At 50.7% G+C, this 25,366-nt stretch overlaps 1 protein-coding gene across 1 annotated transcript in view; it reads left to right on the top strand.

Moving 5' to 3' along the window:
• NIBAN2 (niban apoptosis regulator 2) overlaps positions 1–25,366 on the top strand; it is a 98,311-nt gene that overhangs the window by 52,192 nt on the left and 20,753 nt on the right. The window contains exons 3-5 of the mRNA XM_032797811.2: positions 10,907–11,035; positions 11,878–11,983; positions 15,259–15,426. Of these exons, the coding sequence (XP_032653702.1) occupies positions 10,907–11,035; positions 11,878–11,983; positions 15,259–15,426 (403 nt within the window). The remainder of the gene's footprint in view (positions 1–10,906; positions 11,036–11,877; positions 11,984–15,258; positions 15,427–25,366) is intronic.

Genomic DNA, 25,366 nt, shown 5'->3' with positions numbered 1-25,366 from the left:
GAGATCCGGTTTTGTAAACTCTTTGGAGCTGAGACTGTCACTGAGTTTGTACAGCACCTAGCACAATGGAGCCTGGCTTCGATTAGGAGCAGCTAGATTCCACCATAACAAAGGCTCAGTGACAGATGGCATCATGATCGCTAAACGCCTGCTGCTTTTGGAGCCCTGTTCATGGCTCATGCTCACCGCTGGAGTTGTGATGGTGGGTAAAGTCTAGGATGGACAAGACAACTGTATGTTCCACCCTTAAACAGAGAGAGAGACACCATGCAACTGCGGTATTAGTGGAATTCACCAGCCTTTCACTGATTCTGATATGGGGTGAAGGGAGCTGGGGTTGGGTTCAGGTCAGGGTGGAGGATGATTTTTTTTTTTTCTTTAGGATCCCAAAGTTCTTCACAAGCACCGAGTCAGAGTTTGATCAGGTTTATGTTGGTGTAAAGTCTCCACAGAAGTCTATGGACTTACACCAGTGAGAGAGTTCAGACTCGAACCCCAAATAAGCACATAGTGCTGAGTGTCCAGTACTGTAATGCAGCCACCTCTGGGGTGGAGGGAAACCACGTAATGGCACATTGTACACAATCTCATGGGGAAAGGGAACATCTAGTCCAGGTGACTCAGGCACACGCCTATACTTCTGGAAAATGTTGTGGCATCTTTAATGTCGGGTGTAGAGCGGACAAGACACACACGTAACCTGCGTGGTAGGTATCCAGCTCTGGGTGTTAGCCTGTCCCGTAACAGCAAGGATGTCACAGTAGAAGGTGGTGCAGGTGCATGTTACAGTCTGCTCAGTGGATGTGTTAAGCAAAACAAACAGGGGATGAATGAGACCCCTGTGAGGAACAAGGCCCTGGCATTCACAATTGCTGGGTGTATCGCCAAATGTGGATACATCCAGCCCTCCAAGTGAGTGCCGCTTAAAGGTTGCCTGTGTCATAAATCCCAGCTAGCGGCTGTGGAATGTCTGAGAAATGGAAGCGAGTCGCAGAGGTCAGGGACATGGTGTAACTTTAAAACTAGATGGTTATATAAATAGGACATTCCACTGCTGATCTGCTGCAGGGAGATCAGTTTAGCTTCTCCCAGTCGCTGCGAAACCTCCAGCCATACCAAGTTCCAGAGGTGATTGCTGGCTTGCAGAGCCAAATCTTTGGCCTGATCCTGAATGGTGCTGAGTAGCCATCATGCTCATTGACTCGAGGTGCAGGGAGATCAACCGCTGGTACTTGGAGCAGGGTATGCGATCAGCCCTTTCTATGCTGGGGGCAGAATCTTCAGGGCTCAGCACCCACAGCCGGGGCCAGGTTCGTTGGCACACTGGGTGCTGAGCGCACTCTCCAATCTGGCCCTGATTGGAGGTGCTGAGCCCTTGGAACTCTGGCCCCACAGATTTGGACCACTTGCTGCTTTGGGAAAGGCTGGCTTGTGGCTGAGACTTGGTTTCCAGTTAGTAGCCTGGTCCTATTCTGAAGGAGCGCTGCAAGGATGGGACTCCTCCAGGAAGCAAGAGGATTTAGTTCATGAACAAACCCTCCGTTCTTCCTGCCAGGCACCCATAGAAGCATTTTGAGTTTCTCAGTGCTGTCCGCCTCCCAGCCTGCTTTTGATATCCCTGCCTGGGCAGCCTGCCAGAATGACGGTGTCCCTGCTTAATGAGGCCCTGTGGATTAATGTGTCTCTGGTTGACACCAAGGCCTTGCTAAATGGAAATCTCAAGGAAGGGGGCGGAGAGGGGAGTGAAGCTGAGTTGTCATGTCCTGTGCTTGTAACTTGCTTTTTAAATTCAGATTAACTCCGAGATCTCTGCTCAGTAGCTCTCAGATTGTGTGTGTTGAGAAGGCGGGGGGACATAATAGGCAGCCAGCGTTTGCCTGAAACCCTTTTCCAGGAAGGTGGGGTGTGAAGTGGCTTCTGCTGACTTACCAGGGTTGGTGGTTTATTATCTCATCTGGATAATAAAGGAGTGAGGATCTAGGGTATGAGCTGAGCGGTCCTAAGGGCGGAACCCTAGGAGCAGTCAGGGGCAGGAGGTTTGAGCTGAACTCACAGAGATAAAGTTTGTGAAGCCAATCCCCAGCAAGGGAGCGAGTTTGGACTCTGCATATTGCATCCTGTAGTTGCAGAGCAGGTGAGAAAAGGTATCTGCCCCTAAGTGGAAAGCAATAATTCAAGATGTGATGAACGTGCCATGTAAAAGTAGATGGGTAGGGGGACTGAAATCTGAGAGCAGGACTTCTCAAGACTCTGACCTGGTTTTCTTTAGAGACGGGCTAAAGCCATGGCTACTGTGCTCTGCCCACCCAGAACGCTGCACATAATGTTCGTAAAACAGAACAGATTGCAGCTGGCTTCATCTTTAATACAGAGGTGCAGCCTATGGATACTACAGGTTCCAGCCTGCAATGATCAGTCTTGATTCAACAGGCATTTCACTCCAGTCAGCGCTGGAACACCGCACGCGGAGCCTATAACGTTTGTGGGCCATTGCTCGGTATTAAAGATGATGTCTGCTCTTGTAGTCTCGTGGTATTTCAGTTTCTGATTCGGGACGTGCTGTAATTGTCTCCCTTTATCACACAAGCCCCTAAAAATCAACTGCAGTACAGAGAGCTGGACTTGTTGGGGTCCCTGCAGAGCCCCAGCGCACAGCGTTAGTCATCGCTGCTGTTGGCTGGTTGCCTAGACTGCCTGGCTCCGTATGTCTGAAGACTTGGGACTAGTGATGGCAACTTGTGGGCAAGAGGGGAGAGAGGAAGTAGCCAACCTGAGAGCTGGACAAGCTCAGGTGTTGGCAACATGAGACCGTACGAAACCCTGCGCCACGCTGCAGATCTGAGGAACGCCACTCAGGCCTCGCTAGTCATCCAGGAGTCACTCCCTTATATCTAGAGCTTAGAGACGCTTTACCAATATGGGCAAGCCAGCCATGCCCTGCTCGTAGGATAATGGATGATGGGAAACTGAGCAGAAGCAACGTGTGCCCAGATGCTGTGCGCATGCCAGCGATCATGTGCTGTGGGTGTCAGACCAACTGTGCTCACTAACAAATGAATAAATACGGCGTCTCTTGCTGTCCCTTTTCGGCCTCCTTGCTTGCAATCGGTCTCTCAGGGCGATATCACCTGGCTGCTGTTCTCCTCACTCCCTGGGGAAATTCCCTTGCTGAATCTTTGACCTCTCTCCAGAACTCCCTGGACACGCCAATGTATTTTTTAACTTTACAACCTGGCTTCCTCTTCTGGCTCATACCGGGATGGGGAGAAACTCATTAACGGTGGTTGGATTTTAGGATTATAGGTTGTAGGGAGTTGAGAGAGGAGGAAAGACTTGATCTCGGCATACACCTGCAGGGTCTACTCCCCCTGCAATACACTGAAAACAGAGAGCTAGGAAGGGAGTTGCCAGATAGTCCAAGGGAAGTTGATGTCCCGTTTGCCTCTGGAAATTGCCTGACTGGCCGGTGTTCCCGCTTCGACTGTGTGGAGACGTCCTGACTCGGGTTCAGAGGGCCCAGTCGGCAGTTTGGCCAGTAAGGCTGGTGGGGCTGATGAGCTGTAAGCGCTCACCAGAGGCCATGGTATGTTGTCGTGCGGTGCCCGTTTCCATCACTCGGCAGAGTGGTGCAAACTGGAAGCACAGAAACACACTAGGCGTGTCTAGATCCTGGGCCCTTCCAGCACTTCCTGTTTAGGCTGAGATTTAGCACGGTCTCCGGTCTGCCCACACATTCTCTCAGTGAGGGGAAGTATGGTGTAATAGTTAGAGCCCAGGGTGGAAGTCAGGAGCTGCGTGTTCCGTGTCTAACTTGGTGACTTTGGGCAAGTCTCTTAAGCAGACTCTCTCTGCCTCAGTGTCCCCATCTTCAAACCTGGCTAACACTGAAAGTGCTGCCTGGCTCTGTATTTGCAAAGCGCTTGGAGATCCTCAGTATTTTGGGGGCATTTGTAAATAATTACAATACCGAATTCTTTGTTCTTCCTGACAAAGCAGAGAAATGATTATCCCTATAAAGCCAGTAGAGGGACCTGGATTTGACGATACCGGGGAATGGGTGTGTTTGGACCCCCCCGCCCACTGTAAATCCTTAAATATGATCTGCCCCCATCATTCAACCACACCCTCCACCAGCCGGTTTACATGGCTGGTGTTGCCTCTGCCTCTTTCCCTCCCCTGTTCCTGGTGTGGGTCATACTGTCTCATCGATACTGCCATTAACTACCTCCTGCAAGATAATGTGTTCATTCTGGCAGGGGGTGAGGGGTAGAGGGATGTCAGCCCCCAGGAGTCTCCTGAATCACCTGTTAACTGTGTTAAATGAGCCACCACAAAAATATTTAAAGGGTTCGGTTAGTGGGCTGCAGCACCTCTTGAGTAATTATGGTAACTGGCAGCTGCAGGAAGGCAGATCAATTATCCTTCAGCTGTTTGCAGCAGCACATTGGTTGGTTGGTTGGTTTATTTTATAAAATAAGCTTGGTGTTCCAGCTGATCCCCTACTCTCCCGAATGTAAACTATCGAAGCACATAATTGCACTGCTGTCTCTCTGCCCAGGGACAAATGCCCGCCCCGGCCGGACAGACGCTCCATGGAATAACTTGCACTTATCTAGGGCCTTTGATCCCTCAGGATCCCAAAGCACTCAACCCATAGACATGCTTGGCTGGGTCAGTTGGGGCAGAGGGAAAGTGGCGGCAAACTGGCGTTTGGCGTGGGTGAGGGGATTGTTGGCCAAGGACCCCAGGGCAAACTTCTGCTGTTTACAGATGATGCTGTGAGAGCGTTAATGCGCATGCTCAGCAGGCAGGGATGTTGGTGGTAAGATGTCCTCTGAAGGACGTCTGCACCATGTGAACTGCACTGATTCTCCTTTAGAAAAGAGGAGAGAGTAGAACGTGGGGTCCCAAGACATCTGGGCATTCCAATTTCCTGTTGCTCAGGAGAGTGAGCTTGCCCTGATGCGGGGTGGCTACTGAGGCTCACGACAGGGTGAGGGAGACAGGAGTAGCTGTTACGGAGTAATCCCTCCCCACTAGCTATTCTGGTCCAGTGTCCCTGTGTAGACAAGCCCTTGGTCATCTTCTAGCACAGGCCATACCTCTGGCTTTTCATGACTTGGTGGCATTTTTTGGTCAAAGACTTGCAGGAATCAATAGCAGGACACCACAGGAGGTGGCGCATTTGCTTTTCTGCTCCAAAATGAGGTGCTGTCTCATGCTTGGGCATAGTGGACAGGGATTTGTGTCCCTGTGACCAGCAGCCACTGGAGTCTATGGACACTGACTGGCTGTAACAGTGACTCATGTCTTTTGTGGCAGGGTCAGTATGTACTGATTGCAGGGGCTGCTGTTAGTGGTCTCCTCGTATAATCCCAAGAGGACCAGTGATGTTAAATGGGCTGTGACTACTTTAAAAGCTGGTGTCCAGAATTTTGGGGTTGCAATAGAAGCCATTGCCCATGGCCCCCTCCTCCCCACTCCTTGGCTTCTGCTTGGTCCCGACGAGATCCCTATCTCCCGGTGCATCTTTGAATGGCGGTGGGTATTGGATTGCTTCATGGGGAGGGAAGGGCAGGGCTGGCCACATCTGGTGGAATGTGGGTCTCTTGAACGTAGGCCAGAAAGTGCTTCTTGTTGTGATTAATCTTTGGAAGAAACAATTCATGAGGAACTGATGCTAGGACGTAGCTCTCAGATCCTTGGGACAGCCTCTCCTTCCCCAGGGGAAGCCTTGATTTCCATTGCTTGGAGTCTGATGTGCTGGTCCTGTAGGCCCTGTTTCAGCTGTCAGTGGTTAGCACTGAAACCCAGCTCCCTTCTCCAGGGGATCTGGTACATCAGCCTCAGCACCAGAGGGTTTGTCTGAACATTGTATCCATCTGGGTCTGGCCTTAGCCTGCGCAGGGCATCTGCTGTAAATAAACACTTGGTTTTAAAGAGCCACCACCCATGTGCATCACATTCACGCCATACCCTGTGAGTGCAAGGCTGACCTCAGAGGGGCTCTGCAGCTCTGGCTATGGGGCGGTGCTCTGAGCACAGGCTGCGACAAGCCACCCTGCTAGAGAAACTTACTCACTCCTGACTACGGAGGCTCCACCCAAAAGCTTCTCATCCCAGTACCTGCATGGGGGTGTGAGGGATCTTGTTCGGAGGGTGTATGCAGTGGGATGTTCTCGCTGAATGTCTTATTGCATAGTCTGAGTACCAAGCCTTGGGTTTCCACGTGCTTCTCTCCCCCCTTGGGCTTTTAAACCTTGTTACTGTCGAAAACCCCACTTGTTTGCCTTATGATTAGCTTACCATTAATCTACCCACCTCCTTGAATTCGTCACCTCCTTAACTGTATTTTCTACTTGCACTTTTCTTCTAAGTACCTTGGAAAAGTAGAACTGCATTGTCATAAATAGATAGCTAAGGGTTAATGTTTCTTTTACCTGGAAAGGTTAACAAAGAGAACCAAACACCTGACCAGTGGACCAATCAGGAAACCGGATTTTTCAAAGCTGAGGGAGGGAATGTTTGGGTCTGTGTCTTTGTCTGGCTCTTAGCTATGAGAGGGGATCTTTTCTATCTTCAAGCTTCTAATCTTCAGTTTCCAAGTTGTAAGTACAAAGGTAGAAAAATAATAGGCTTTATTGTTTTTTTGTATTTACATGTGTGTAGTTTGCTGGAATGTTTTAAATTGGATATTTTTTGAATAAGACTGTTTATTCATATTTTTCTTTTAGCAATAGCCCTGTGTATTGTCACTTTGATGCAGGAGATCATGTTCATGTGGTTTTCTTTCTTTATTAAAGCTTCTTTTAAGACTTGTTTGAGTTTTTCTCTCTGGGTAGGCTAAGGAACGAAAGGGAGGAAATTCTTCTTTATGTTAGATCTACGGAGGGTGAATCTCTGCAGCACCAGGGAATTGGTGGAGGGGGAAGAGAGAGAATCTTTTCTGTTTCCTTGTCTTTGGGTTTGTCTCTTTGTGGAAGAGAGGAGACATGCTTCTTGGTATTGTGATGTAAAGAGGTTGCATCAGTAACTCTCAGGTTAGCCCAGAGAGGAAATTCTGGATGGGAGAGAGGTGGGGGCTGAGGGGGAATGGTTTATTTCCCTTTGTTAGGAGACTCAGGGCATCTGAGTCTTGGAGGTTCCCCAGGGAAGGTTTTGGGGAGACCAGAGTGAGACAGGAACGGATTCCTGTCTGTTGGCAGCGAGATCAGATCTAAGCTGGTAATTAAGCTTAGAGGGTTCATGCTAGCTTCTCAGTTTATGAACGCTAAGGTTCAAATCTGAGTAGGAAAGCTATGATATGCATGATGCTTTTTTTAAAAAATTGAATTAGTCAGTCTATTTACTGTTGCTATAAAACCCTGGATAATGACCCTAGAGGGAATGTTGGTTACGGGAAACAGGACTCCTGGATTCTTTTTATGGCTCTGCCTTGGTCTAGCTGTGTGACCACAGGCAAGTCTCTTTAAGGGACACTGTCAAGTTAACAATTATACTTTTATCTGACATTTTATACCTAGCATTGGTACAGGCAACACCCAAATTACTAGAACTGAAAAAGTGGAGGAAAACTTCCATCTGTCTCGGTGGATGCTGATCTGGTTTTGCCTGATATATTTTGCCGCTCAGTTTACCTTGTTATTTGTTCCCACTGACACGTGACACACCTACAAGAAAGTTGTTTAAAAAAACCATAGTGGATATATTAAAAGGCTGGGGAGAGAGAAAGATTGTGAGCAGCAGTAGCATCCAAGTTGGTGTTACTTTTTAATTTGTTCTGCCTCTGAATGGTGGTCCAGTGGTTGGAACGCTAGCTTGGGACTCTGAAGATCCTGGTTCAATTCCCTGCTCTGCCATAGACTTTGGACAAACCACTGAGGTTATGTCTATGCTGCAGTGTAAGTCCAGGGTTTGAACTGAGGCTCAAGTGTAACACATTGCTTTAACTCAGCGTCCCAGGACTGCACAGGGGTCCAAGCCTTAGTCAAGCTGGGACCCAGGATTCAAACCTATTGCTTTGCAGTGTAAATACAGCCACTCAGATTCATGGTCTGGGAGTCTGCCAAAAGTATCCCATGGACCAACTTTTTGTCCTCTGAACAGTCAAGTTTTCCCATGTTGCACCACGAACAAAGGGCTAGGGCTGCCACATTTTTTGGAGGACGCAAGGAAGTCTGGGATAAGGGTGATTGGACTTGGGCCTGCATAATACAATGTAGATGCTGGAGCCCCAGGTTGGGACTTAGGGTTCAACACTTCCTAATTTGGGGTTACAAAGAAGAATAGATGCTCAAGCCCTAGGTTAACAAACCCATGATCTGCTAACTTGAGTTCTAACCCTGAGTTTACCATGCAGTGTAGACATCCCTTTACGGCGATCCCTTACTGTAGGGTTAACTCGGGTGATCAGCAACTGAGTTAGCCTAGTTTAGGTGTGAGCAACCCCCCTGCAAAGCTATATCAGTTACTGCATCCTCACTGGTGCTATGCTTCCCCATGTGTCGCTAGGACTGCTGGAGGTATATCCCATGGTGCTTTGTGCTGCAGTCAGCTGGGCTGCTGTATGATTCATTCCCCGTGAATTGTGGGAGGACTTCTCTGTCCTTCTGGACACAAGGGGGGGCATTGCGGAAAGGCATTGGTGGATTATCAGCATTCAAATGGCTTAGCCTGAGTCCTCACTGCAAAGTGGGTGCATCACTGCCAGCCAGAGTGAAAGTGGAACCTGAGCTGTAACCCACACCCCCAGCCAGGCCAGCTAGCCTGCTTAAAAGCACCCTTAAACTCACCTGAGAGGGTTTTGTGTGTGGCAGAAGCCTGAGTTAACTCTGCAGTGAAAACATATCCTTAGTCTTTGTGCCTCAGCTTCCCATCTGAAATATTACTGTGGGGAGGCAGAGTCTGTGGATTTAGATCACTTAACGCCTGTGTAATATCTTCTAAATACTGATCCTTTTTGCTGACTTTCATTGCTGAAAACTTGGCTACAAGACTGAGAGAGAGACACTCTCCGCAAGAAGTGCTTTTTGCTCTTGTTTATATTCCATGGATCATAAAAATTCCCTTGAGACTTGAATTCTCTCGGATCATTGGGCAAGCCTGTGTTTGGGTTCACATAACAAGTTCTAACACACAGGAGCTTTCAGGGCAAAAAGCTTAGAAAGTTGAAGGCCGCCTAGTCCAATGAATGGGTCTTTGTCCAGACTGGGACAAGGATGACCTGACTCCTATTCCCACCACGGACCCGCTGTGTGACTGTAGGCCACTAATCTGTTCACCTCCAATGCTATGCCTTACACAGATTATAAATCCTTCTGGGTAGGGTGTGACTTTTTTGGGGTACCCAGGATTGTGAGTTCCTTTGCTACCCCCTGCCTCCAGCAAAAGGGCATCTTGCTTGTGCTTTGCTGGGTGTCAGCTCCGTGATACCACTAGCCTATTAGTTGTGCAAGCACACTCATCTGGGCTCTGCCAGCCCTCACTTTGCTTTGCAGCTTGGCAGTAGGTGCGCCCCGGTCCCCGAGACACTTTGAAGCATTCCCCTGTGGTGTTCAGCTGCTTATCCACCCAACACTCTCACAAATGCCAGGTCTGTGGTCCCCAAAAGAACAGTGTACGCAGTAGCTTGTGTGAGTCAACTCAGGATCCAGCACCTTGGTTAAAATCACAGCACTGAGATATATTGATAGTGAAAGCCATAGGTTTATTATCAAAGACTAAAGAGTCAGAAGATAATGAGTTGGAAAAAAAGGCTTACTTATAAAAAAAAAAAAACATAACGTGCTTTCTAGAGATTAAACTTAACTCACAAGTTACTCTCTTATCTAAAGAAGTTTATCCCACTGTACGCTTGCTGCAGCATCTTCAACCAAGCTGGCTGAATGAATGAAAATGCACTGCCCATTTATGTCCTAGGTGTAGGATGAGGAGTGTCATCTTTGCCATCTATTTATATCCCCAAAGCTCATTGTCCTGTGCTCAGAGACAGGAGAACACCCCGGGGCTTGTTTTGCCTCTGTGCTGCTTCCTTGTTGACTTCAATAACGTCCTATATAAATGGGTATCCACTGTCCTAGTTAACAATGTTTAATTTACATCTGACAGAGACAAGTGAATAAACCTCTCGTGTGGGAGAGAAAACCAGTTTCTCTACTTCTGCTGTGATAAGAATCTAAGAACATCTTTTCAGTATATATACACACAACTCCTTATATAGTATCTCTAGATACATTTTACAGTGTGACCCTGGCTTTCCTTGAAAACCTCACTTGACATTCTTTGGTGAACCAGAATGTATGGACCCGAATTGGCATATTCTTGTAATGTCCTTGCCAGTTGGCATTAAGGGGGTTGTGGGTCACATAGGGAGAATTTCTTGCTACGTGCAGTGCCTTGCACCATAATATGTGATCTGTATCAGGGTCTAGGCGCTACTGTCATACAGATCAATAAGTTGAACGATGCGCTTTTCTGGAGTGGGAGGGGGATTGTAATGAGCATGAGGATTCTGAAGGCAAGTTGTGATGTATGAGCTGTTCGTTAGCACCCATTGGACTTTTCCAGCTCTAGGCTTTGGAGTATTTCTCCGGACAGAGAATCAAGAGACCTGGGATCTAATCCTAGCTCTGCCGTTGACCTGCTGTGTAATCTTGGGCAAGTCGCTTTGCCTCTCTGACTCCACTTCCTTGTCTCTAAAAAATGAGGATCACGCTTACCTAGCTCTTGAGCTATAAGTAGAAAACGCCATGCAGTATAAGAGCTAAGCATTTTTTTGGCATAAGGGCCAGAGGCCAGATCCCCAGCTGGTGTACGTGGTTTGGTTCCCCTGAATTTGGTTTCTCCAATGTACCATCAATTCTCCTTCCTCCTCCGCTCACTGTGCTGTGTCTCCCCTTCTGTGCAGGTTCCTCTGGAGGACCGCATCATCATCTCGGGGAACCTCTTCCAGTACGTGGAGGAAAACAAGAAGTGGCGAAACCGCTTCAGCGTTGTGCCACACAACTATGGCCTGGTGCTATACGAGAACAAACTGGTGAGGCCCTCGCTGCTTCTCCACCCCTCTCCCCTTCCCTCTCTGCTTTGTGGTGGGTGTTTTTGTCCAGGAGGCCTATTCAGCATGGGTAGAGCCTGCCAGGGAATGTACCCCTTAAAGGAGCTCTCCTCCTGCCAAGGAGCCTTCAGCAACAGCTGTTCAAACAGCTCTTGCACATGAATGACGCTTAGCCAGTTCACTCAGTGCACTTAGTGCTTCAAAGCAAGACTTCCTTGAGCATGTCCGCTGTCTCCAGTTGAGAAATGGACTTAAGAAACCAGGCTGGAGTCACAGAGCTGGGGAACTGAAGGGAAGCTTTGAACAACTTCTTGGCTTCCTTTGGCTGCTGCACCAGTTGAAAAGCAGTCCTGAGCACTGGGACATGCCCTCGCCAATGGGGACGGCTGAGCTTGAGATGTCATGTTCCCCTGATGCAGTAGAATGCCGTGGAGCCCACTGATCTCCAGCATGGGACATCCCCTTCAGGGAGCAGTCTATCTTATTGCACTTCTGTGGGAGATGTATCAAAAGACACCCACTTCCTTTCCCCCATCACAATCCTCCAGCAAGGTGCAGGCATCTGCTGACCTGGTTACCTTTCACACCAGTGAGTATCCCACAGTCACAGTAGGTTCCCATGCACACGCACCCATGTCACAAGAATCAGATGCTAGAAGGTCTGTATGGGCGAGCCTTAGCCTATTAACCCCTGCCAAAAACAAGGGTGAGGAGCAAGGCACAGGTCTTGCCTTACAGAGTTTCCGAGACATGAGCTTGTTACGGATCCTGGATTGAGCAGCTTTGGGAACTGCTCCCACAGACTGACTGTCCTTCCTCTCTAGGCCTATGACAGAGGGCTTCAGCCTCGAATAGTCCTCAACAGCGCCGGCTACAAAATCCTCACCTCGCTGGACCAGTATCTTGAGCTTGTTAATAGCAGTTTACCAGGTATGTCCACCCTGTTGATGACCCAATCTCCCAGGTGCTCTGCATGTTCAGGTGCAAAGGGGGAGGGTGGGATGACGGAGGACTAGAACAGGTGATGTACGTTGGCCACTCTGTTATTCCAGGCTGGCTTACGTCTGTGTTTTCCTTCTCCTGCTATCCCAGAATGCTTTTCAACATCTCTAGGACAGGAGCTGGAGGCGGACATGGATACATGTGATCTTGGTCCCCTTTTGTCCCTTTTAAGCTCCTGGCTTCAGTGTTCTTCATGGGGAGAAATAGAGGAGCCGGAGAGGTGGCTCCAAAGGAAGTGCCGGGGGGGGTGAGGGGGGGACGGGACACAGTATAGGTAGGGAGGAGTGAAAACATCTGGTGTCCCTTGCTGTACCATGCATACATGAACGCTCCTTTACATGGCATAGGCTCCCTCCCACACAAATGCCTTCTTGCCCTCCCTGGCTCTGCTCCTTGAGAATGCAGTTGGGATTGTTTCCCCAGGGCCCCTGTTGTGCTGTCTCTGCTCCTTTCCGGGAAGGGAGCCTGTCACTTCTAGCCTCTGCTCTCCAGAGCCAGCCACTTGATTTCTCTGAAACCATTTCCCTTAGCAAATGAGAAATCTCTCTGGCCAAGTCTCCTCCTCCCGCTCTCTTGTTTGGAGAGCGGTGAGAGGACTAGGGGGGCAGGGCTGGTTTTCAGGGGCTCAGTGCTAGGTTTTCAAAAGCGCTTGGGTGCAGATTGGGAGCTGAGCAATGCTAAATATCTGATCACTCTGAGCTCGTCCCCTACGATCTCGAAACGAGCTGGCTTTGGTTGGCTAAGATGGGCCACCCTGCTAGCCACCCCTTGCAGCATTGCTGGGCGGTCCTGGTTCTGGTTATGTGCTTGGATTCCCCCCCCCCCACCCCCAGATTTTTAAAACCAGGTTAATCTTTGGTGATTTCTAAAACCGCATGGAATGACCTCGTTTTTAAGGAGCAGGTCTGTGGGATTGGGAGTTGGTAGAAACCCTCCCCGTGCCTTGGCGAGAACACCTTCCCTTTCCACTCCAGGGGCTCTTTCCCAAGGGGTGCTATAGGGGAACACCTCTCTTCAGAGCAGAGCTGCTGCTGCAGGGTGCAGACTGAGCTGTGTCTTGCAGAAAAATGCCTCAGCGCAGCGGTGTGTAAATAAAACCGAGTCTGATTCAGGTGTCCTTCCGCCAGTGCGTAAAATAGCTCCGGGGGTGGGGCAGGGTGAGAAGATTCCAGCAGGAGCAGGGGTGGCTCAAAAGGCGTCCGGCTGAAGGAAGTTGGCCAGGAATAGCACGTTCCCAATGGGATAACAGAGCCTCCTTCTGAGTATCAGCCAGGACAGCAGGGGAGCCCACCAGAGTGGGAAGTGGTTGGTACAGAAGGCAGGACAGGCGCAGCCATCTGGAGGGTACCATTGTATAAGGCATAAAACTCCTTGAGCAGCCTGCCAAATTGCAAGGCTCTGCAGTTTCTCCTCACCTCAGAGCGCAATGAGCTATGGCAGGGTTCTGCTTCTCTGCTAAAGGCATATCAGGGTTTGGTTGGGGGCACTGAATTTGGGCCAGTGATCAACCCCATGCGGATTGAACCTATGTCCCTAAAACAGGTGGAGGAGCTGGTGGTTATGGGGCCAGGACCCTGGGCTATATTGCCCTTGCTGTGAAAAGTGTTCACAGGTTGCATCTAAATGCTGTGTTACAGAGACTGTGCAGACATGCTCCCACCCACAGGCTGAGACCCTCCCGTCCTCTCTGCACTGTCAGGCAAGCGCTACCCCCACGCTTTTGACCTTGTTGAAGAGACTCTTAAACGCCCCAGCAGGAAATCTGCTTCTGGTTGGTTGGTTTCCTTTCTGCCAGATGTGGTTGCTTCCCCTACTGCTTCCTTCTCCTCTGGGACTCTCGTCCTTAACAAAATCTGGTGATCTCAGGTGGGAATGCAGCGTGCTCATCATCCATCCCTCCACGGCAGCTGAAACAAGTCTTCATGTGATCTGTCATCCAGAGGCACATGCCAAGGGCCCTTCAGCTGCTCCTTCAAGTTCCCTGGGGCTGTTCCTTTTAGCCACTTAACTCGTGCTTTGCAGTGGAGCTGCCCCCTCGGTTTTGGCCTGTCACTCCCTACTGCTTTTCCAGTGGGCAACCTCGTTGCTGTGATGCTCCCTGAGAACAGGAAGGGTAGTCTGGGTCACCACCTCGACTTCAGGCAAAAGGGAGGTGGGGGATGGTTTGGGACGTCCCCAGAGCTAGTTCTGGAGCACATGGAGACTGGGGCAAGTACGTATCTGAGAATCAGAGAATATCAGGGTTGGAAGAGACCTCAGGAGGTCATCTAGTCCAACCCCCTGCTCAAAGCAGGGCCAACCCCAACTAAATCATCCCAGCCAGGGCTTTGTCAAGCCGGGCCTTAAAAACCTCTAAGGGAGAAGATTCCACCAACTCCCTAGGTAACCCATTCCAGTGCTTCAACACCCTCCTAGTGAAATAGTGTTTTCTAATATGCAACCTGGACCTCCCTCACTGCAACTTGAGACCATTGCTTCTTGTTCTGTCATCTGCCACCACAGGTACTTGAAGGCTGCTGTCAAATTCCCCCCTCACTCAATCTTAGTTTGGGGCAGCCAGTTTAGGAATGCCACTGACTCTGGTTCATCAAAGCTCCGGTGGAGCTGTTCTGCAGGCAGATCTAGATAGAGGCCTCATTGCCATGCCCTTGACTAGGTGTGAGTCCCGTGCCAGTCCTGGGAACACGAACATCCCCATTGACAGCTGGTGCCAGCTCCCTGGGCTGGGGCTTTTCCTGCCAGCTGATGCGACACAAAGACCCAGAATAGGAATGCAACCAAATGGTGAAAGTGGAGGCTGGAAGTAACGAGATGAGAGGAAATAACCCCCCTTGAATTAAAATACAGCATGATATGGGCAGGGCTTTGTGAGACTGAGAGGGAATCTGGTCCAGTAGCAACACCCGCTTAGAGTTAACTGGCCTCTTGCCAGTAGTCTCCACAGTGGCTGAATGGCCCCTGGAGACTGGCCTCCCCTTAGGTCCCATATGATGGGTCTGGGTTGAGCCCCCGTAGCGGGGCAGTGCAGAAAGCCACTTTGTGGTCAGGCTGTTGAGGCCATCCATCTCCTTGGCACTCATTCTGATACGTTTCACCCATTCCTTGCCTTTGGATCCAGAATGTGGGCCTCCTGCTTGGCCAGTTCCAACCAGTATTAGCTTGAGTCACGGGCGTGTGCTGGAATCTCTTTCTTCTTTCATCAGGGACGGCCCCCAAATCTGGCAATGCCCCGATCCTCAAGTGCCCCACCCAGTTTCCTCTCATCCTTTGGCACCCGTATGCCCGTCACTACTACTTCTGCGTGATGACTGGGAAGGAGCAGGACAAATGGCGAGCGGTGTTCCAGGACTGCGTGCGTCACTGCAACAATGGTAAGTGTGGGGCTTGTGGCCTCCTACCGAGAGATTGGACCTTGTGCACCTTCGTCTCCTCCTTCTCCATCCCCTGCCCCCAGGAAGCTGTGAATGTTGTGGTGTTACTAGCAATACATGCAAGATCAGAATTATTCCCTCCCCAAGTGCCATCTGGCCCCGAGAAGCGATCCTCTTAGGAAATGCCATTGGCAGAGGGGTAGGGGGTGTCCAGGCTTCTTTGTGTCTCTGCTGTTTCCGTGTCAAACAGGCTGTGCTTAAAAGTAAAGCACTTTGTGTTTGCTAAATGGTCGTCCTGCGCGTGTATCCTTGTGTGTGCGTTCAGTGCGCAGCGCATGAGGTTCTGGGCCACGACTGGCCCTCCTGGGTGATACTGCCATCTAAATAAGTAATCCTGAGAGCTGAGTCAAGCCGGGGGCTGGCTTCCTCGTGCTAATAAAGACCCTTCTGGCCATGTCTGTGTTCAATCTGTTGGGACATGTTTGCAGCCTCAGTGTGTAAGAATTTGAACTTACTGGGTCATTCTATATGGCTGCCCAACACTGCAGTACCTGAGCATCCTCCATGTAAAATCGAGAGCCATAACCAAGCCCTTAGTGGGCTCTATGGAGTCTCGGGTTCCTCTCTTCTGGGGTAAAACTTTGCTTGAGGGAAGGTGGTGGGATATTTTTTGGCTGTTGGACAGGAGGGGGTTGATCCCTGAGCCCAGATGGAATCGACCACACTCCCCCATAGCTGCACTGGATCTGCAGTGCTAACAGAAGATGAAAAGGGGCGTGGGGGAGAGATTGGGTAAGTCGGCAGATCTGGAACAAGTTAAACTTGGTATCTTCATGCGAATGTCCCCAATGATCTTGAGAAAACACCTTCATAAGCAAAACTGTTTCTGAAGGGAATGAGCTCCTTCCAAAACTGTCACGTAGGCATCAGAGCCAGGCTGGCATGTCCCTGGATTCTTCTAGTTGCCCTGTGATAGCAACTTGCATGTGCTGCTGCTTTGGATGAAATGGCCGTTTTCCCACTTAGACAGAGTTGGAGGGTGTGGCGCTCGTGGCTCAGGATTTAGCAGGACCTCTGAAAGCCTCATTAATGGAAATACTCTTTATGTGAGAGCCTGGTCTAAACAGTGACACTAATGGGGCCCCTTCATACTCATCTGATCTGCCGCTGGCTATTAAAAGCCACCTCTGCTCACTCGATTGGCTACAGTAAGGTGGATGGGATGTTACTACTTTCATTCCTATCCGCTCTGCAAAGTTAACGCTGCTTTTGGAGAGCAAGCTGGATTCATGCAGAGCCTGAATGGCTTCAGATGGCAGAATCTCACGTGCTATTCATGCTAGAAAAGACCCAGCTTGGCTCTTGGATCCCAGACTGAGTTTGCAGGGATGGCAGTTGAGACACCCACCTTTTCACTCAGCACTTTTGATCTGAAGTTGGACACAATGAAAGATCCAAAATCTGGGTGGCAGCCGGGTGAGGGTGAAAGGCCAGGGCACAAATGGGGCGGCTACCCCGTTGTTGCCAGAGCCCCACAATCACTAGGATCTTGAGGGCCATTTCAGGATGTACTGAGCACAGCTTAAGGCGTCTGCAAACTAGACTAGCTGCCAGAGGTGATGCCAGGACTAGGTCCTGGAGCATCCCGTGCTTGGACAGGAGCCGAAGCACATGGAGTTCAGCACTTCATTGTCCAGACCAGCCATCTTTCCCTTGGCAGGTGACCTCAGAAGCTGTGGACGGGGGGAGAGTCAGAGGAGAAAGCAGGACTAGTTGGCCTGCCATTGTCTGGACTCTAGACTGTGAGGATGTTTTCAAAAACAAAACAAACAAGCAAACAAAAAACAACCCTCTGAGGTCCAGATAGTGAATGGCACTGTTAAGGGGAGGGATAACTCAGTAGTTTGAGCATTGGCCTGCTAAACCCAGTGTTGAGTTCAGTCTTGAGGGGGCCACTTAGGGATCTGGGGCAAAAATCAGTACTTGGTGCTGCTAGTAGGGCTAGTAGAAGGCAGGGGGCTGGACTCGATGACCTTTCAGGGTCCCTTCCAGCTCTATGAGATAGGTAGATCTCCATATATATAAGCATCAGGGTGAGGAATCTGGTGGGTGACTTGAGGGAGAGATTCCTTCCTTCCTTCTTTCTCCCCAGAACCTGACCAGTTGGTAAGACCCTAGGACCTCTTCAAGGAGAGTTTGGGGGCCCATAGGTACCTCTGCTCTTCAGCGCTGACTTTGGAGTGAGGCCTGTGATATGTGGAGTTCAGATCCCAGAAGGGTTAAAGTGCAGGAGGAGAGAGACTGACTTGCAGTGGGTGGGGCTGGGCGGGGAGGAGGTTGACTGAAGTCCTTGGCTTACAGTCCAGGAGAGAAATGGCTTGGAGGCTCCAGTGGCTCTGTGCTCTTTCCTGGAACCCCCCTGCATGTGTCGCTTGAGCCTGTGCTGAGGGTCCCGAACTGAGAAAGGGGAGACGGAGCTCGCTGCGAGGGAGTTTAAACACTTTGTTACGAAGCGTTTCAATAGCCAACAATGTGTGAACCAGCCAGGAAAGCGCTTGTTAAAGGCAAGCCGCTCCTCCAAATTTAATTATTATTTTTCTTCCCCAAAGGGGTAATTAAACTGATCAAAGCTCAGTCTTAAAGAGCCACTTTCCTGTCATTTACCCCTCCCCACCCCATCTCCCTGCTGTCTCCATGCTCTGACAGGGTGTTGTGGCACTTGGCCTCGGGGGAGGGGGAGTGGGAGCTGGGTGGGCTGGTGGTTGCTGGGAGGACTGGAGAGGCAAGCAGAGAATCAGTGCTACTGCGTAATTGAATTAGCTGCTGTCAGGAGCAGCTCATGCGCCTTTCATGAGCCTTGAAGCGTTTTACAACCCTGCAATTTATGCACAAACGGGGATTAACGTCATCTCACCCTCGCAGTGTGGGTGTTACATCGATACCAGCAGGGGCTGCAGGCCAGTGAGCAGAGAGCACCGTGTTTCCACCAGTTAATGTGAGGACGCCAGCCAGGGAGGCAGAACATAATCCTGCTTTGCGATAGATCAGTGGTGCCTGAACTTTTCAGGGTTATGGCCCCCTGGAGCCAGGGCTGGGAGCGGGGTTGTGGCTCCCAGGGACAGGAGCAGGGCCATGGAGAGGGATAAGGGGGCTGCAGCTGGGGGCAGGTCTGGGATTGGGACCACATGCAGAGCCACAGCCAGACCACGGTCAGGGCTGGGAGTGGGACTGGAGCAGAGCTGAGAGTGGTGTCGGGCTGGGAGGGGCTCTCTTCCTGCCACTGGTGGGGACTGGCCCGGGACTCGCCGCACCCCCTCCAGACATTCCTCCGCTCCCCACAGTCTGGGCACCTCTGCTATAGATCGTTCAGCCAGAACCAGTGCCCCCTACTTGTAAACCTTGCTCAATCCTTAATGACCTCTGGTGGTCAGGGCCTCTGTTTCTTGCCTCACACACAAGTAGCTACCTCCAGCAGCACTGTGCCCTTTAGCCTCATGGTAGCCCATATAAAACTCTCTACAGAGCCGCCAGCCAGCCAGGTGCTGTCCCGGTTTTACTCCATGAAGGTTTTTATACCGTGCCCATCACCATAGTACCTGAGCGCCTACCAGCAGTGCAGTAAGTTATGTGACTACGCATCTGTCATGTGTTCGTTCTCTTGTCTTCTCCACAAAGGGAGAAGCGTGTGTAGTGGAGTGTCTTGTTTTGGTAGAGGGTCTATTGGTGTTAAATACACCCATTGCAACGTGTTTATATGGGAGAATGCCAGGACAGAGAAATGCGCCTGGTGATGGTCCCTGACCCAAAGAGCTTCCAGTCTAAACTGCAGGAGTGTTCCCATTGTTTCAAACAGTTGCCCACCCCACCTGAGGTCTGGCTGTCAGAGGACTGCAAGTAACATCCCTGAACTTGGAGCGACATTCGCACCCACCTCCAGAAGTCCTGAAATTCCCCATCACTAGGAGAACTGTAACTAGGCCCTAAGTAGCATGAATTTGATTTTAGCTGTTTTCAGCAGCAGAGGACTCCTCTCAGCGGAGCTCCTGGACAGGCTGGGGAGTCACACACAGGATTCAGACACTTCTTCCCCTTCCAGAAGATGGTGGGCCGGGAGGGGCGGTACGGCCGGGCCAGGAGGGGTGGTATAGCCTGGCCAATGGAACTGCACTGGGATCCCGGTGATCTGGGCTCTGTTGCCATCTCTGCCAATGACCTGCTGTGCAATTCTGGGCAAGTCACTTCCCCTGCCTATGGCTCTGTTTTTTCCCCTCCCTCCCTTTGTCTGCTTAGATTGTCCGCTCGTGTAAGCACGGTCTCTTATGCACAGCGCCCAGCACAGTGGGGATCTCAGGACGGCCATGATACAACTAATGAAATGACTTTGCCCAACCAGGCCCCACAGCAAGCGGGTGCTGAGCTGAGATTAGATCTCCCAGGCCTGTGCTCGGCCACCAGTGCACTTGCTTCTGGGCTCACGTGAGAGCTACTGCAGGTCTGTCTGTCTGCCAGTTGCCAGAACAAAATCATCAGCATTCTAGGCTTAGCTGAACAAACAGGCCCCTATCCCTTTAAGACATTGTGGGTCAGATTTCAACTCTTCTAATCCTCACTGGTGTCTCATTGCACTTGCCTGTGATAATCTGCCAGGGATGGAGGTGCTCAGAGCAGCAGCTCCTCCTCCTCCTCTCCCTGCTCCCTTGACTCAGCAGATATTAGCTGCTTTTTAAAATTTCCATCCCAGCTCTCCACGTTCATGCTCCAACAGGTCCCTGCAAGGCAGAGCTTAGCTCCGTCACAGGCCTCTGCAGGTTGGGAATGGGGAGCTGGCAGGGCTGTGCGTGAGGTGAGGCCCTGCTGGCATAGGCACACTATGGCGTTTACATGCATCTCTCCACACCCTTCCTGCGCTCACCCTCTCTCTTGGTGTTTCCTCCTGGGGCCAGGCTGGAAGTTGCTGCTCATTAAGCAGCTCTGCAGAGGGAAAGCCATCAGTCACACCTAGGGTGACCAGGTGTCCGGGTTTCCACCGGAACACCCAGTTGGAAAGGGACCCTGGCAGTGCTGCAGTGCTAAGGCAGGCTAGTGCGCTGAGCCCTGGAAGCGGCCAGCAGGTCCGGCTCCTAGGCTGGGGGGCCATGGGGCTCTGCGCGCTGCCCTTGTCCCAAACACTGGCTCCACACTCCACCAATGGGAGCTGGGGTGTGGGGGGCGGTGCCTGTGGGTTAGATCGGTGCATGGAGCCTCCTGGCCCCCAGCCTACTAGCACTGGACCTGCTGGCTGCTTCCAGGGCATGCACAACGCGATGTCAGGACAAGCAGGCAGCCTGCCTTAGCCCCGCTAACTGGGAACTGCCCAAGGTAAGTCCACATCCCAACACCAGCCCTGAACTCCCCCCTCCCGCCTGCAAACCTGAAGCTCCCTCCTGCACCTCAAAGCCTTCATCCCTGGCCCCAGCCCAGAGCCCTCATACCCTCTGCACTCCACCTCCTTTCCCCAGCCCCCACCCACACCCTGAACCCTTCAACCCCAGCCCCATCCTAGAACCATTACCACCTCCTGCACCTCAACCCCCTGCCTCAGCCTACAGCCCCTCCGACACTCTGAATCCCTCAGCCCCAGGCTGGAGCCTCCTCCTGCACCTCAACCCCCTCATCCCCAACCCAGAGCCCTCACCCCCTTCCACACCCCAACGCCCACCTCAACCCGCAGCCCCCTCCCACACTCCAAATCCCTCAGCCCCACCCCTCAGCCTGGAGCCCCCTCCTGCACTCCAAATCCCTCATTCCCATCCCACCCCAGAGCCTGCACCCCCAGCCGGAGCCCGCACCCCCTCCCACACCCTAAGCCCGTGCCTCAGCCCAGTGAAAGTGAATGAAGGAGGGGGAATGTAGTGAGCAGTGGGCGGGGCCTCAGGGCAGGGGCTAGGGTGTTCGGTTTTGTGTGATTAGAGAGTTGGCCACCCTTATCACACACACCCCACCCTGGAATTCCTTTCCCACCTAGTGCTGTTCTTCATGCTCTGCCTGAGTGACAAAGGCCCTCAGTTCCCTGGTATCTCTCAGGGCCCTAAGCCAAGGGGGAAGTGGAAGGGCAAGAAGGGAACATTGGGGAACTGGCCAGGCAGGTCCATTGCTGTCTTTTTAATCAATGCTCATTAATTACTGTGCTCAGACAGCTTGATACCACCTCCCTAGTCCAGCCCCACAGTGAAGAATTTCCATCGCTGGTGGGTACGTAACTGGGGTCGTGGTGGAGGCAGACAGCAGGCAGCATTTTATAGATTCATAGATTCTAGGACTGGAAGGGATCTAGAGAGGTCATCGAGTCCAGTCCCCTGCCCTCATGGCAGGACCAAATACTGTCTAGATCATCCCTGATAGACATTTATCTAACCTATTCTTAAATATCTCCAGAGATGGAGATTTCACAACCTCCCTAGGCAATTTATTCCAGCATTGTCCTAGGCCCAATCAGCCTGGCCTACTTCAAAGGTGAGGGCCATAGGGTTCCTCATAGGGTGACCAGACAGCAGGTGTGAAAAATTGGGACGGGGTGGAGGGTAATAGGAGCCTATATAAGAAAAAGATCCAAGAATCAGGACTGTCCCTATAAAATTGGGACATCTGGTCACCCTAGTTCCTCATAGTGCTTGGAGATCTCCGACAAACAGAGCTAGTAAACTTGTATTCTGGGCAAGGGGCTGCTGGAGCTGCAGACTTTGGATATAGGCTTGGACTACAAGGCCTTGGGCCTGCTCTGATTTAACCCGCAAGCCCATCCAGCTACATGACCTGGCGTTCGTTCTCCTGTTCTGCACGCATGCGCACACCCTGCATTATCTTGGGCTTTTACCACTTTCCCTTGATTTAGGGGAAATTGCCAACCAGACACAAAAACATAACCGGAGAGAGACCAAGATCCATAATTAGCAGCTGCTAATGAAAGAGGAACTGTTCCCCATTAGTAACGATGAGGGGATTTTTTTCTTCAATCATTTATTCCACCCTGGTCTGGGCAATCTTAACAGAAACAATACCAACCCTCTGTTGTGAGGCAGCCAGCAGTAAGATCCTGGCTGAATGGTGGGGAGGGGCTGCTGGCAAACTTATCTATAGAGTTTTTTTTTTTTTTTTTTTTAGCCTGAAGCATTTTTCATCCAAAAATGCAGATTTGTCAAGAATGAACCGTCTTGCAGGAAAGGGTCTGTTTTAATGAACTTCCTTTAGTTGAAAAAGTTGGAAAATCATCTCTTGATGCTTTTGAAATAAAAAAAAAATCCACTTTTCTGGTTCAAAACTGCTTTTTGTTCAGAAATTGAAGCTAATTTACAGCAAAACAAAAATTCTGAACGTGAAAGGGTCAAAACCAGGATTTTTTGTAGAAATGATCTAAAAGGAACCTTCTGATTAACCCCAACGGAACTTCTTAGGATTTTTTCATTAGAAACTTTTTGATATTTTTGACTTTTATCCACATCTGTGGCAGAGAAATTTTCAAAATCTCAGATTTTTGTGAGATGGGGGGGGGAAATCCCACCCAGCTCTGCTCAGCCATACCCGCCATCAAACCTGTTTCTGGCACTTACAAGTGCAGGAGGGTTACTTACAGACCTCGGGCTGGAGGAGAGGGTCTGTCTTACTCCACATTTACTTAGCTGCAGCCAGAGCTGGCCGGGGTTGGGTGCGGGACAAAAAGGGCCGTTTGCCATTAAGAGGGTCCCCAAACCAAGTGGCGTTGCGACCTGGCGCTTGGATTGCAGTACCATGCAGGCTTGACCGGGCCGTCCTTTTGTCCTGTCATGATGAAGAGCTGCTGGGCCAAATTTGAATGTGTGGCATTATGGCCTGGTGCACGGGGCCACAGCACCATGTGGGTTTGGGGGCACTGACACCATGCACCAAGTTGCAGAGTGGGATGCTGGGGCTAGGCGCGCAGGACAGGAGCCACCAGTGTGGGGTGTGTGCTGGGTGGTCTTTCTCTGCAACTCCCCCTGCCCCTCCAGGTATCCCATCAGCAGTAATGTTTTTGACAGTGTAGGGGGAAGTGGTCTCAATTCAAATTCTGCCCCAGGCCCCTAGAGGCCTTTGGGTAGCCCTGGCCGCAGCAGGAGTAAAATCTGCCTGGAGGTGGGAGCTACCCAATGGAAGGGGGATCACTTTTACCCAGCATTCTTTGGGGCAAATTAGCACATTCTACCTGGAAGGCTGCTGCTGCTTAGAGCACAGCACTTTCTGAACAGGTGCTGCACACGCTTCCTCAGCCTCGTCCAGCTTTCTGATGCACCGTGTCTCTGGCTACTCCGTTCCTGGTCAGATTGCCACTTACGCTCACCTGGGCCAAACACCCACATAGGGGAGTAGGCGGATGCCCGTCCAGCTTGCTTCGCTGCTGATCTATATTGTGTTGTGAACCTCAGTCACTGGAAGGGAGAGGCTAGTTAGTGCATTACCCTGCTGTGTTGCTGTTTACGCTAAACACCATTACAGGTGTCCTGGTTTGGCTGTCAGGCAGAAATCACCAGCTCTGCCTTGACCTGCTCTCCTCTCAGACCGTCTGTCCCCAAACAGGCTTTGGAACTAGGAAGTCTCTGCCCTGAAAAACTCTGGTGTTAAAGGGGCGCATGTTTAAACATGCCACACTGCACTTTATGACAAATAAAACCAAAGATTCCAGTAACAGAACGACTTTCTAAAGGAGATAGCCCAGGACTCCCTGGGGAGGGTCTCCGGTCAGTTCTCTGCAGGAGATCAGATGATATGATTATAATGGTCCCTTATGCTCTTAAATCTTTTAGCTGCGTTTCAATAAGATTATCTTGAAATTCCCTTGATTAAAAACCGGACTTGTGGTTCCTCATGTTTGTGTTGCCTACGCTCCAGAGAAATACTCGGCACACAAGCAAAAATGCCTTGTGATTTCTTTTTCCCCCTCTTAACTGCCAACCCATCATGCACTTCCTGGGGTGCGAATATACAGCTAGGTTCTCCCTGGCTTACAGATCGCAACAGAGATTCTACAGTAGCTGCTTGGTTAGCAATTTTGGTGTCAGATGCGTGAGTCAGGTGCTGCAGGGCTAACCGGAATGAAAAGTAAATAAACTGGTTTTTGCAGGTAGGTCTGACACTCGAGGAGTAGGATGCATTGAGTACTTGCCGTTTTTACGTAGGGACTTTTAAATTAAAGTCAAACTTTAGAAATGATGAGGGCCAGTGGAGTCTAACTTCAAAGATTTTTAGGAATTTTTTTTGCTACTAAATTAATGTAAAATTGACCCCCTTTTGCATTCTTCCATTTACAACAGTTGTTGCTTCAAAACAGTTTGAAGGAGTTTGCTTTCGTTTGCTCTGAACTGTTTCAGTGGATTTAGCAATCCTCCCCCCGCCCGCCCCAGTAGTAACAGTGGAACAGGCGCCTGGCTGTATCCTTGCAGAAGATACTGCTGCTGTTGTGACCATCCAAAGGAATAATCTTGGCCTGAGCATTTCTGGGTTACTTGTAATAAGAGCATCACCCAGATATCACAATGCCTAGGGCCCTACCAAAGTCACGGTCCATTCAGGTCAATTTCACGGCCATAGGATTGGAAAATTGGTAAATTTCACGTTTTCTGATGTTTAAATCTGAAATTTCAGGCTATTGTAACTGCAGGGGCCCCAACCCAAAAGGGGGCCACCGTGGTGTGTGTGTGTCACGAACCTGTTATAGGGGGGTCATGGGATTGCCACCCTCACTTCTGTGTTGCCTTCAGAGCTGGGATCTGAAGGCAGCAGCAGCTGAGCTTCCCGCAGCCACAGGAGGTTCATGGAGCTGGGCCTGATCTGCCCCAGCTGAAGGCTCCTAGCTGCTAGTCCTGGCCAGGCTGGGGAAGGACAGGACTTGTCCTTCCCCTGCACTCTTGGGGGGAGATCAGATCCACCTCCACAAGCCTCCTCCTGCTGC

This window comes from Chelonoidis abingdonii, chromosome 24, assembly GCF_003597395.2.
Source record: "Chelonoidis abingdonii isolate Lonesome George chromosome 24, CheloAbing_2.0, whole genome shotgun sequence".
NCBI lineage: Eukaryota > Metazoa > Chordata > Testudines > Testudinidae > Chelonoidis > Chelonoidis abingdonii.
This window is presented reverse-complemented; position numbering and strand designations above follow the sequence as displayed.